Source organism: Diabrotica undecimpunctata, chromosome 6, assembly GCF_040954645.1.
Source record: "Diabrotica undecimpunctata isolate CICGRU chromosome 6, icDiaUnde3, whole genome shotgun sequence".
NCBI lineage: Eukaryota > Metazoa > Arthropoda > Insecta > Coleoptera > Chrysomelidae > Diabrotica > Diabrotica undecimpunctata.
This window is the reverse complement of record NC_092808.1, coordinates 111309249-111323718: the sequence shown is the minus strand read 5'-3', so window position 1 is coordinate 111323718 and position 14470 is coordinate 111309249. Positions and strand designations below refer to the sequence as shown.

At 33.4% G+C, this 14470-nt stretch overlaps 1 protein-coding gene across 1 annotated transcript in view; it reads left to right on the top strand.

The window, feature by feature from the left end:
* The window catches only part of mTor (serine/threonine-protein kinase Tor), a 120882-nt gene that overhangs the window by 31419 nt on the left and 74993 nt on the right, over window positions 1-14470 (top strand). Inside the window, exons 8-13 of the mRNA XM_072535113.1 lie at window positions 35-131; window positions 4605-4807; window positions 5732-5967; window positions 7973-8315; window positions 10091-10401; window positions 10482-10709. Coding sequence (XP_072391214.1) covers window positions 35-131; window positions 4605-4807; window positions 5732-5967; window positions 7973-8315; window positions 10091-10401; window positions 10482-10709 — 1418 coding nt within the window. The remainder of the gene's footprint in view (window positions 1-34; window positions 132-4604; window positions 4808-5731; window positions 5968-7972; window positions 8316-10090; window positions 10402-10481; window positions 10710-14470) is intronic.

The following is a 14470-nucleotide window of genomic DNA, read 5'->3' as shown; positions in this document are numbered from 1 at the left end:
ACATCTTTTTAATATCTTAAATCTAATTTTGCAGGTCAAAGACTTTTGCCATTTGTTCAACGTTGTGCAAATCACTTCCTTGTACACGAACAGACTGAGATAAGGCTTGAAGCAGTGAAAACAACATGCAGGTAAATAAGTCATTTTGATTTTAATTTATACCACTTGTTATGAGACCCAATTAAATTAAATCATATAAAAATTCGGTAAAACCCACACGGGCAAATGTAAATCAGCGCTTTTATTTTATGAAATCTCTCTCTCTCTCTCTCTCTCTCTCTCTCTCTCTCTCTCTCTCTCTCTCTCTTGTCGTTTCCCCATTACTGAGGATCGTGATTTCTTACAATGTTCCTAGCAATTTTTCTCCATTGGTCTCTATCTTCAGCTGCTCTGAGAGCTTCGCAGAATGAGTTTCCAGCTTACCTCTGCGAACCACGTGACCGAAAAATTGCAGAATATGTTGCAGACATATTGTGGACAGCCTTTTTTTAATCTCGAGTTGGTTTAGAATGGAAACGTTTGTCCTGTGTGCTGTCCAAGGTATGCGCAACATTCTCCAGCGCCACATCTAAAAGGCATCAGTTTTTTGGCGCTCTTGTTCGCGAAGAGTCCAAGTCTCTGCCCCGTATAGAAATATTGAGAATACAAGGGCATTCAACAGTCTCATCTTGATATTTTGAGAGATAAATCTGTCTTTCCAAACTTTAGTTAGGCGACTCATCGCATTTTTTTTGCCATACCAATACGTCTCCGAACTTCTGCTTCACAGTTACCATTGTTAGTTATACTAGACCCGAGATAGACAACACTGTCCAGTATCTGGTATTCCTGTAACATGTTAGTCAGTTGAATAGTGCGGAATCTATCGACCACCATTATTTTTCTCTTAGCTTTGTTGATTTTCAGACCAACTTAGTGTCAGAAGAAAATCTTAAGTTGAAGATTTTCCTACCAGCCACTGTTACTCTCAATTTACTGTGTAAATTGGGTAAATTAAGAAAGTCGTGAATTGTTTCCTGCTATTTTCATTGTTAGGAGACAACTGATCTTCACACCATGAGTTAATAAGGGCAAAAACTTAATTAGGGCCAACTATAGGCCAAATGCAAAAAATGGATAAGTTCAACACTAGTAAACCGACTGTCGATTCCTCTTCTCCTTTGTAGTACCATAAGTGGCCTGATGGGAATGTGATAAGACCCTCTTCTTTTTTTCTAATTTCACTGATAAACACAATATCCATATTAACTTTTGAGAGTTCTTCCTCCATTTCTTCAAATCTTTTCTCGGAAGAAAGTGATCGAGCATTCTATGTAGGTACGTTGAGGTTAATTTTTTTGATGCACTTTGAGTGGGGTTGGTTTTCTCGAGGTCGCGTTTTTTGGCATTTAAACACTATTCTTTGAAATGTATAGAAAGCATTTTTAAAGTATATCTGGACAAATAAACGAAAACAAAGGAGATCACAGATGAGGTGGGTTGATGACCTGAAACTCCATGCTGGATCGAGATGGATGCACATATCTCGATATAGAGAAAGATGAAGGACAGGAGAGAAAGCATATGTCCAATAATGGATGTCTCAAGGCTAATATATAGATAGATTTTTGAAGTACATAAATTGCTCATTTTTTATAAAATATCTCTTATCTTTTGGAATTCTGTATGCTAAAAGGATATACACACAATTATTTGTTTTAAGAACATAAATGTTACTCCAACATCAGCCCGAATTTAAGCTATGGGATTTCAGCTGGGAACAACTCATTAATTAGATAATATTGCTCCCTTTATTTAGCTCGACGCCAATATGGAATATATCGGCAATTTAATCGTTTATTTAGGCCAAGTTATTAGACGTAAGACCATCGCATCGTATCCTCGCCTAGATCATAGCACTAACAGTGAATGCTCGCATTTAAAATAATGCATTTATTTTACCTAGCGATCGATACGATGGTCGGAGCGAGGGTCGGTGGTCGGCGCCTCCTAGTGTCGATCGTAGAGTACTAGGATCGAGGGTCGAAAAAACACTAAGCTTGTATACTATGGTCCGATACCTGGCTCGAGGCTGGGCGCTGCGCTTTGACAATGAACGCTGGCATTTTTAAAATAATCATCTATTTTACCTGGCGATGATAATATGATACCATGCTATAGTCCGAGCGAGGGTCGGTGCCTCGTTATGAGAGCGCACACTTAGGGGCTGCTGTGTGAAAAAATGATTAATAGTTGTTTTGAGCTGCATGCAAACCATTGTCTCAGGTTCTTAAGCCATGAAATTCGTCTTCTTCCGATACTTTTTCTGCCATCTATCTTTCCTTGCATTATGAGTCGCAGGATGACATACTTCTCGCCCCTCATCACATGTCCGAGATACTGTAGCTTTCTTCCTTTAATTGTAAGTTCAACTTCCTTCTCTTTACCTATTCTTCTCAGTACTTCATTGTTCGTAATTCTATCTACCCCGGAAACCCTCATAATTCTTCTACAGGTCCACATTTCAAAGGCGTTAAGTCGTCTCATTGTGTCTAGATTTAATGTCCATGATTCCTCTCCATAGTATAGTACACTGTATACGTAACATTTTGTTAGGCGTACTTTAATAGCTAATGTTAAATCTTTGCCACATAGGACCTTTTTCATTTTCATGAACATCATTGTTTTAATTTAATTTTAAAAAATCTTAAATATTACGTTTATAAGCAAAAAACAGGTGTAAAAATATAGTATTATGAACAAACTGTATTGACAATACATCTTTCCTCTCTTCTCTCTGTACCATGTTAATTACTGAACGGTGGTTATCATAATTTTGTTCTACGCAGCTCTTAAGAGTGACGACACTGAAAATTAATTAAACCAGTCACGTAGGTTGCGAAGCCATGATGTTCTTCTTTGACCGAGACACCTCTTACCACATTTTTTGCCCTGAATAATAAGATAGAGGGCTCCGTATCGTTCTGGGTCTCATGACGTGGGTAAAATACTCTACAAGATTTTTGTATTTTTACGATTTTCACTACTACGGTTTGCTTTTTTTAGACTTTGTAGTACGTCTTCATGTGTCACTCCAGATTATGCATAACAGCCTGCGATATACCCGCATTTCGAAAGCTTGAAGTTTATTTAATAGAGATTTAGTGATCGGCAAGATTTTTATCTCTTTGCTCATATTCCAATTGCCATTCATATTCGAATCGAGTTAAGTGATATTCTCGGTTTTTGTTCTATTTCGATACCATCTGCTGTAATTATGGTGTCGTCCACTAATGCTTTGCTGACTATCATATATTTAGTTTTTAAATTATTAAGTTTAAGTCGTATTCTTCGCATTCTCCAGTAACACTGTCAATTAATAACACTGTAGTTCTAACTCCACGGATAATTTTAATTGATTCAGATATATCTAGGCCAATTCTGACATTTGCTTGCTGGTAGTACATATAGATTTTGTATAATTCTTAAGTCTTTGTCGTCTATTTCTATTCTTTAAGACATTTCTATCAATTTTCCTTGTTCAACCTTGTCGAATGCTTTTTTAAAGCGTTTTCCTTCATTCATTTTTTTTTGGAAGCATCACAAATAGTGAGTTAAGCCAGTCTGGTGGTGGTTTCCCTGTTTCGTATGTAGGTTCACTTAAAAGGCACTGAATAAAGAAATGATTCAAACCATTTTTCTTATCTTAAAGCATATTCAAAACGATATTTGAAGAGCCTAGAATTTAATGAAGATTCATTGAAAAGTAGCTTTGACTCTTTAAGACATTTCTATCAGTTTTCCTTGTCCCACCTTGTCGAATGCTTTTTTAGAGTCTATACAGCACATGTACACAGGATGATTGACATCTCTCTACACCTCTAAACCAGTACTTGCAGGCTGAATAGTTCCTCTCTTATTTCAAGATTATTACGGAAACCAAATCGCATATTACTAATTTTTCCTTAAATTCTGGGGAATTCTGAAGTGAATTATCCGAAGGAAGATTCTTAAAACGTGACTCATAAAACTGATTGTTCTATAGACAGAGTATTTTTTAGCATTTCCTTTTTTTGGAAGCATCACAAATAGCGAGTTAAGCCAGTCTTTTGGTTGTTTCCCTGTTTCGTATGTAGGTTCACTTAAAAAGGCACTGAATAAAGAAATGATTTAAACCATTTTTCGGATCTTAAACCATATTCAAAACGATATTTGAAGAGCGTAGAATTTAATGAAGATTCATTGAATAGTAGCTTTGACTTTTTAAGACATTTCTATCAATTTCAATTTTCCTTGTTCAACCTTGTCGAATGCTTTTTTAGAGCATTTTCCTTCATTCATTTCCTTTTTTTTTTGGAAGCGTCACAAATAGTGAGTTAAGCCAGTCTGTTGGTGGTTTCCCTGTTTCGTATGTAGGTTCACTTAAACAGGCACTGAATAAAGAAATGATTTAAACCATTTTTCGGATCTTAATACATATTCAAAACGATATTTGAAGAGCGTAGAATTTAATGAAGATTCATTGAAAAGTAGCTTTGACGGTTTTGACAAAGTCTTCTTGATTCTTTATCGTATATAAACCTATATTTTAGATACCTATTTTTTAACCTTACACTTGTCTTTAGACTACTACGTCATGCAATCAGAAGCACAACCAAAAATCCATCAGAAACTGTTACCAAGACAGTTGCATCTGTTCTGAACAGGTTGCTTAGCGTTGGATTAATCGATATGGAAGCCACAGTACGTCGGGGAGTTTTGATGTCACTCGATCCTACTTTTGATCATCATTTAGCTCAAGCAGAATCATTAGGGGCTCTGTTTATAGGTGAGTAATAATATCTTTAAGTGCATTTATTTAACTCCTTCATTCCAGTTTCGTCTAAGCTTTGAAACAGAGTAGATATATTTTATAACTGTGTAGTGGTAACAAATTATATTTGTCTGTTAGAAAGGAGATTGATGACCTGAGTGGAACAAATATGGATATTTGGAGTGAGTCCGTTCCAATTAAAGATGATTATAATAAAGATAATATTTCTAGGTCTGAGAAAAAACATTATGACAAAAAAATTCGTTATCGCCTAAGCGATACCGACCAATTTATTGTTTACGTAGAATCTTACTGATAAAAATTTTGGTAAATTACATCCGATTAGTGTGGGCCTAAACAGCTGTCTTCAAGACCTACTCACATGCTTTGGACCCGGTAACAGGACCTGCCCACATAATCTGCAGGCCAGATATTTAGAAGCAAGCAACCCATCGATGCCACAAGTATCGTTGAAATTTATTTAATTAAAGCATTAGGTAGGGTTGTTTTTGCTTTGTTTTATATTTTAAATAAACACGATTAGTTAAATTATTGCTTTATTTGTTACCAGCTAAATGTTCATTGTTTAATTCATAGTTTAGGACAAGACGGATTCACAATTGAGCGACTGAGCTAGGCGAAGCATAGACAATAAGCTCCCATGGTTGATTGAGGTATTATTTTTATAATAGTATTTCAATTCTCTTTGGTAGTCTTATCGTTACAGATTAAATTTTGAACAACTTTTCTGTTGATGTATATGTACAAAAAGTGAAGAGAATTCACCCAAATGCACCCTAGTGCATAGGGACATATTTAGGAGTCCATTGACCATATGAAACAATAAAACCGCTTTAACGTTGCCGTTCCTTTGACCCCCTTTATTGGTCATAATCAATAGCCCACTTTTAAAGACTAATTTTATTATTTCTTTTGTAGCTCTACAAGATGAAGTGTTTGAAATAAGAGAAGTGGCACTATTTACCATCGGTCGTTTGAGCTGTATGAATCCCGCTTATGTTATGCCTAGTTTAAGAAAAGTTCTTGTGCAGTTGCTAACAGAACTTGAACATTCTGGAATAGGAAGAAACAAAGAACAAGGTGCTAGGATGTTGGATCATCTAGTTGTTAGCGCACCAAGACTGATTAGACCATATATGGAACCGATTTTGAAGGTAAATCAATACGTGCAAAGAATATACAAACAGGAACGTTTATATCTCGTCTAATTGGTCACCGCGTTATACGTATTTCGACCTGTTGGTCTCATCAGATACGGCTTGCAGAGAAGGCGAGACAATAAATATTTCCGTTCGTATATAGGCGGTTTAAACAAAGACTTTCAACTAATAAGTTAACAAAGCATTCGAAATGAATAAAGTAGAAGCAAATCTAATACTATGACACTCATTGTGACTATCTTTGAAGATCATTACATGGTGTCTGGTATTTTCAACAGATATAATATCCAAGAACGCCCGTTATGTAAAAATAATTTGCAACTCACTACTTTAACAAAATTCTAAAATCGCGTACAAAGAAAATAGGAACAGGAATTACTTTTAGTGTATTGTTTGCACATGACTTTATAATTAAATTTGTTTGCTATTAAAATTCGCTTTGGACCGAATTCAAATGTTCTCAAAAAGCCGGCTTTATTAGGTATGTAACTAATTTAAAACTAAAGAAATAACTGATTGTATTTATATTATACTACAACTTATTCTCGGCTTGTGTCTAGCTACATCAGCTTATTTGTTGCAAAAATCATAGAGATTATTAGATTGTAATAAGCAGTACGTACAGGCCATGGATCAGTTGTTTCTCTTTATTTGAATGATCATCGTAGTTGTTCTCGCTTTGAATTATTTTCTGCTTTTGTTCTGTTTCTGGTGAAACTTTCTTGTCTCTGTTGACTTACTTAGTTCTTGTAGTTTTTGAAGTTCTTTGTTCATATTTTCTCTCTTCTTTCTGCGGTGTATGTTCTTTTCTTCTTTAGGTAGTTGTTTATATTGATTCTATGCTTGTCGGGGTATGTGCCCCTGTTGCTAAACTCTAAATATGCTCTGTTTTTTGTCCATGTTATAATCTGACATTCTTTATCAAACCAGTCATTCGTAATTGTTCTTTGTTTAACTTCCATGCCTACTACTTCTTCAGCTGCTTTTATTATGATGTTTCTGCACTATTCTCACTACTCGTTTATGTTTTCATATTTTAGTCTATTTTCTAGTTTGATGTTTGATGTGAGTCTACAATAACATGATCCATCATATTTACTGTAAGGCTGTCTGGTGATTTCCAGATGGCTTTTTGTATATCTGTTCAAGCAAAGTATGTGTTGGCAAATACGATGTTAAGGAATCTTACTAGGTTTATTAACCTATTGCAATTGTCCGTTCTCTAGGTTTTCATAGATTATTTTTATTGAGCATGACTGGAATTTGGTCTCTAATTCATCATAAAACACTTATTTATCTTAATCTTCTTTTTCCTCTGTCGAAGCATGCGCGGTAATTAGATTATAGTGGAAAAAAACGTCATATAAGTCTTAAAATACACATTCTAGGGCTAATGTCTCTGAAATAACTTATTTACTATGACTCCAGTGCCCAATGTGTGATCTTTAGGATTGCAGCTGTAGAATATCGTATGATTTTTTTTTTCCATTATATTGTTTTCAATCCACCACATTTCTTGTAGGGCAGTGATGTCTATTTTGTATCTATCTATTTTTATTATCACATTTTGAGGAGATCCTAAACAAGATTCGAATATTCCATGTAGCAACACCCAAATCGTGTTCCATTTTCTCGCAGACTCGTCGTCGTTTAATCAGTCCAGCTTTTCTCCTTGAAAATTCACGGCATTTTTTTGGAAGCAGGTAGTTAACCTTCAGTCGAATAGGCTATTCTTTGGAGAACCAGTTTTCGTTAGCCCTGTTTCCCACTGGGGTTGGTTCACACAACCTTACCACAAGGGTTGCTCAGGCTTACTGAGTTTCGCCACGCGGAGGTGAGATTCGGAATTGAGTAGGAGAGGCTAGTGACGCTAGATATATATTATTTACAAAACAAAGTAAACAGATAATATATTCACGAGATTAACGCTAATGTCTTAAGACTAAACGGTTTGTTGTTCGTATATCGAGCACTATTTTAATTGAATCGCATTTTTCAGGTTTTGGTACCAAAATTGAAAGAGTCTGAACCGAATCCTGGTGTAATTCTCTCTGTCTTACTCACCATTGGAGATTTGGCCGAAGTTACAGGTGGAGATTCAGAATTGCAGCAGTGGATGCACGAACTTATGCAAATTTTATTGGATATCCTCGGAGATTCTTCTTCACCGGATAAACGATCAGCAGCTTTATGTACGCTCGGACAGTTAGTGGGTGCTACGGGACATCTTGTTAATCCATATAATCAATATCCAATGCTACTTGATGTTCTGATTAATTTTTTAAAAACTGAACAACAATCTTCTATTAGAAGAGAAACTATTAGAGTTTTAGGATTATTAGGTGAGTACAAAATATAATTCTTAATGAGTAATGAAACTGAAATTATTATTATTATTATATATATATATATATATATATATATATATATATATATATATTTTGTTAATATATATATATATATATATATATATATATATATTGATACGATTGGGGTTTATAGAAAATAATTTATAAGTTATATACTAGATAATTTTAGATATAACAAGTATTTGGTTATTTTAAGAAGTTATATACTAGAGAATTTAATAAAAATATATTTATGTGAGGGCATTTTTAAGAAATTAGCATATAATAATTGTAAAAAGTTGTATTTTAGTAATTATAATGTGGTAGATATATTTAAGTGAGCCATGTGACTAGGCAACCAACTATACATATGTGAGTGACAGACAGATATACTTACTCTCCAAGTGACATTTTAAATAATTAGGAATATAAGTGGGGTTATAATAATAATGTTAGTTTAAAATGTTTAATTTATATATATTTAATGATTTAAGTGTATATTCTGATCTGAAAAGCCTAAATGTCAACAAAATTATCAATAGAACATTAACGAATTCTCCAGAATGCAGAATTTGACCTTTGTTTATGTTGGAACATTCTGGAATAATGATTATGTCGGTGGATCGAACAGATACTTTTTTCGAGAACATCCATATAGAAGAAATAGAACTAAATCGAACATGATTTCTTACCAGATGGTTCTGGAAGATTGAAAAGATATAAATACCCGTGATTTGGATTCAAGATGACAGTTTTAGTTTTAGTAAGTCAGTCGGAAAGTTTAGTAAGAAATATGAAAGTTAGTTGGAGTCAGTCAGTTACAAATAGTCCAATTGTTTAATATAGTGAGTTAAATGAAGATTAAAAATTATGCATATATTTTAATGCACATTTATAATTATACACAAACAATTATTGAAGATTATAAAAGTATATTAGAAGAATATTGGATGGATATTGGAAGGAATTAAAATTATATTATGATTGGAGATTAGTATAAATCAACTTATAATAATTGGATATTGGTATATTGAAAAGAAGAATAAATATAAATGCTGTTTGCTGGTTTGCTTGGTGGTTTATAAATGCTGGTGAAGAAAAATATATCTTAAATTGGTAGAAGCTGATAATTGGAAAAAGTAATTTCACAAAAACAAGGATAACCGAAGTACGAAGACATTTAGTGGTGATTAGAATCTATATAGTGGAAAACAGTTCATTTAGGCATTCAGTGAAAGAAAGGTACAACATTTTGTTAATATAATTTAGTTAGTGTCATAACAATTTCAATTTTGAAGATAGTTTGTTTAAATTTTACATTGTCTATAGAATTTAATTAGTTTTATAAGAATATCAATTTAAAGATAGTTTATTTTAAATTTACATTGGCTAGGTTAGATATATATGTGTGTTTCATAATAGTTATAATAAAGATAATTTAAAAAAGTACTTACAAACTAATTCTTTGAGAACCGCGATAAAAACCCTATATATTATATTATTAAAAATACTCATTGCTCATCATTCAAACAAACAATACATCATAACAATATATATATATATATATATATATATATATATATATATATATATATATATATATATATATATATATATATATATATATATTATTTATTTTAATGTCGTAAAGATAAACTTAAACTGGTGTTAAAATGTGAAAATTAACAAGTACTTTGTGATTAAGAGCTAAGAAAATGTATATTTCGTTTCTTTGTATGTTTCTTTTGATATAATAAGATACGTTGTAGGTGCCTTGGATCCATACAAACACAAAATAAACCGTGGTCAAATTGACTACCAACCAGAAGCTCCAATGCTCATAGCGATGACAGACAAGGTAGTGGGAGAAGCCGATGGAGATTTCGGGTTGAACTCTAGCGAAATGCTTGTTAGTATGAGTTCACATACGTTGGAGGAGTATTACTTGGCAATGGCGATTGCAACACTAATGAAGATTATAAGAGATCCGGCGTTGAGTCAGCATCATACAATGGTCGTTCAAGCAGTGACATTCACATTTAAAAGTTTAGGGATCAAGTGTGTGCCTTATATTTCACAGGTAGTACATCAAGCTAATTAAACAGAATTATTTTGTACATATTATCTAATTTTGCATAAAATATGTTAATATATTTTTAGGTTCTTCCCAGTTTATTAAACGTAGTTAGAACCGCAGATGTGAAGTTTAGGGATTTTCTTTTCCAACAGTTAGCAGAACTAGTAGCGATTGTTAAACAACATATTCGTAATTATTTGGATGATATTTGTGATTTGATTAAAGAATTTTGGATACCAAATAGTTCTATCCAAAGCACTATTATTCTGTTATTGGAACATATTGCAGTAGCGTTAGGAGCCGAATTTAAGGTAAGTAACCTTTAAATAGATAGATAGAGAGAGGGTATCTTTGCAAAATCTGTTTCAATAAAAACAATAGGTGAAATTGTTTGTCTTTACAATGTCAGGGAGATTTAAGGTCCAGTGACCAAAGCATCAGAATACATATTGACATGCTTACTGGTGGGATGCGCACATACACAGATATGCGAGCAAGCAAACAAAAACGACAGAAAACATGATATATCAGTCGCCAGAAACGAAAATGGTTATGACCAATAACAAAATCTTTGGTTATACACATTTCTACCTAATTTGTACAAAAAACCTTTTTTGAGAACGATTTCCGGAGTGGAAATCGAAACTTCAAATATTAGGTAATTAAAAGTGTGATTTTCATCACAATCACAACCAATAATTGTGGCTTAATCCCACAAAAAACATAATATTTAGCATATAAAAAGGCTGCAGTATAGTAGTGTATAGCCTGTAAACTTGTTCTATTGTATTATGTTGGTTAGGAAATCCGAATTGATGTTCTGGTATGAGACCTCGTTTATCCAATATTGGTTAGATTTTTCTCAACAAAAGTTTTTCAAAAACCTTAGAAATGACTGGGAGCAGTCGGCATGAGTTGACATCTTTTGTATCTTTACCAGGTTATGGAATGAGTATAATCTGTGTGACTTTCCATTACAAAGCGAAGTAATGTAGACTTAACATAGCATTGAAGATCATACTGATTATTCTGTGGCAATCATGGATTAGTTCTTGAAGGACCTTATCCGTCATAAGGTCGTATCCTGGCGCCTTATTAGGTTGTATCTCATTCTTTATTATCTCCATTTGATCTGGAGCATCAAAAAAATAATGAAATGGTTCTTCTTGTTCTAGAGGCACTACTCTGGTAAATTGACTAAATACTGTCGAAAGATGTTCTGCAAATGTCTCGAATTTACCTTTGGTATTTTTTAACTAAATATAGCGCCTTGTAACCCTTTTACTTTTTTCGTCGCCTTTCATAAAGAATAGTTTGTATCTTTTAACGGCGTCAGAATTCCTAAATAAGTTTGGGTCTTCCTGTTTTTTTCTTCTAACAGATTTTTAAATCTTTTGTTTAGGTTTACTTTGTCAGTAGGTGCGTGTGTGTTTTGTCACTTTCTCCCAAGTTCTCTTTTCTCTTCAATCAAGTTTCTTGCTCTTAGAGAACAATTTATATCTTCCTTTCAGATTGTCTTTTCAGGAGTAGCACCCCATCCCGTTTCTTGTATGGAAGTAGTAAGAGGTTGTACTACGTTTTCAATTTATATTTCTGTTTTAAGTGGCAAGTTCGTTAATATTTGTTCTGTTAATCCACTTCGAAATATGTTCCAATTTGTTTGGTTGGTTAGTGATTAGAACTATAGGCTTATTTCTGAGCATGACTTTGGAGTCTTTGAAGTCAATTAGAATGGGAGAATGGTGTGATGAAAGGTTTCAGCATATTTCTATTACTAAGTAGTTAAGAGAGATATCTTTAATCACACAGAATAAATAGAAAAAAAAAAGCAAAAGTGAATAATTTTTGAAACCCCAAATAAATGATTACGCTATTAAGTGTAACTTAATTGGTTCATTATAATATATATATATATATATATATATATATATATATATATATATATATATATATATATATATATCTAAAGTATTCAACTAGTGAATTCAGAGGTTTAATCGGTCATTCAGGTTGGCAAATAAAAAAAGAAGTCAACTACTTCATAAGTTTATTGAAGACGTTTCGCTTTATATTTCTAAAGCTTCATCAGTTCTCTAAAATATAACAAATGACATTGAGTTTATAAGAAATACAGATATAGTTCATAACTTACAACTCAATATGTAGTATGTTATCGATGTTATCATATCTACTGTACACTTTACTCCTTATTTAAAACTAACTTAACCAAAAAAGAGAAAACACAAAAAACAAAAACAAAAAACACACAAACTTTGCAGAAAATAATGTTCATATTCGTAGATATGAATATTTAAAAAATTTTAAACGAACATTTGGCTTCATTTAGATGGTTCTCCACTGAAGACCAACAAAGTTCTGATTTATTGCAAAATAAGCAAACAACTTGACGCGATACCGAAAATTTTTTTAAGGGCCATGTGTCACCAAATTCCAAGGTTTGAGACAATTATGAACTTCTACAGGGGACATTGCATAATTAGTTGGACAGGTGGAATTTATATGGCGGAAATATTTGATATATTATTTTTAATTTATGTTTTATTGAAACTTGGAAATAGGAGATAATTTTGTTATTATTTTGAACAAAAAATACGCCAACTTTTAACTGAAGAATAATTGGTATCATTTATTTCGTAAGATGAGAGAGTGGTAAACCTGGCTCAAATTGTCGATGTCGGTTCTTTTGTTTATTGCCGATGAGTTCTTGAGGATCTCACACATTTCAATAAAGGAGCGTTTCTGATGGTTGTTTTGTTTCGCCAGTATTTTGGTATTTGTGAAATCAATGTGATGTTTAGTGGAAATGGCGTGTTGTGCAAGGGCACAAGAGGGTTTGGAAAGTCTGATGTCGCTTTTCTGTGAAGTTATACGCCCTAGAAGAGATCGACTAGTCTGGCCAATGTAGCAGGAGTTGCATACTGAACAAGGTATCTGATAGACAACATTAGTGTGCTCTAACGAGCTTAGTGGAGTTTTAGACTTGGAGAATAACTTTCCAATGGTTTTAGTATTTTTTAGGGATATTTTGACGGGTAAGTTTTTGAATAGTTTAGTAAGCTTGTTCGTAATTTGTGGGAAATAGGGAAGAGAAGCATATTTTGTGGCTGGAAAATAAATGCTGGCACAAGGAAAATAATTCCTGTAGCTGGCTGTATACCACGTATAACAAAAGAGGTTAGTCTTTGTATGTGGGTATATTTTATTTTATAAAAACCCTTAAAAGGGCAACATTACAAGCACGAACGTTTTCGGAACAACTGTTCCATCATCAGGTTAAAATACCTAAAATAAGTATAAACCATATCCAATAGCATACAGACAAACATTTCCCCGTTAACCCCAAAACCAGCCACAAAATATGCTTCTCTTCCCTATTTCCCACAAATTACGAACAAGCTTACTAAACTATTCAAAAACTTACCCGTCAAAATATCCCTAAAAAATACTAAAACCATTGGAAAGTTATTCTCCAAGTCTAAAACTCCACTAAGCTCGTTAGAGCACACTAATGTTGTCTATCAGATACCTTGTTCAGAATGCAACTCCTGCTACATTGGCCAGACTAGTCGATCTCTTCTAGGGCGTATATCTTCACACAAAAGCGACATCAGACTTTCCAAACCCTCTTGTGCCCTTGCACAACACGCCATTTCCACTAAACATCACATTGATTTCACAAATACCAAAATACTGGCGAAACAAAACAACCATCAGAAACGCTCCTTTATTGAAATGTGTGAGATCCTCAAGAACTCATCGGCAATAAACAAAAGAACCGACATCGACAATTTGAGCCAGGTTTACCACTCTCTCATCTTACGAAATAAATGATACCAATTATTCTTCAGTTAAAAGTTGGCGTATTTTTTGTTCAAAATAATAACAAAATTATCCCCTATTTCCAAGTTTCAATAAAACATAAATTAAAAATAATATATCAAATATTTCCGCCATATAAATTCCACCTGTCCAACTAATTATGCAATGTCCCCTGTAGAAGTTCATAATTGTCTCAAACCTTGGAATTTGGTGACACATGGCCCTTAAAAAA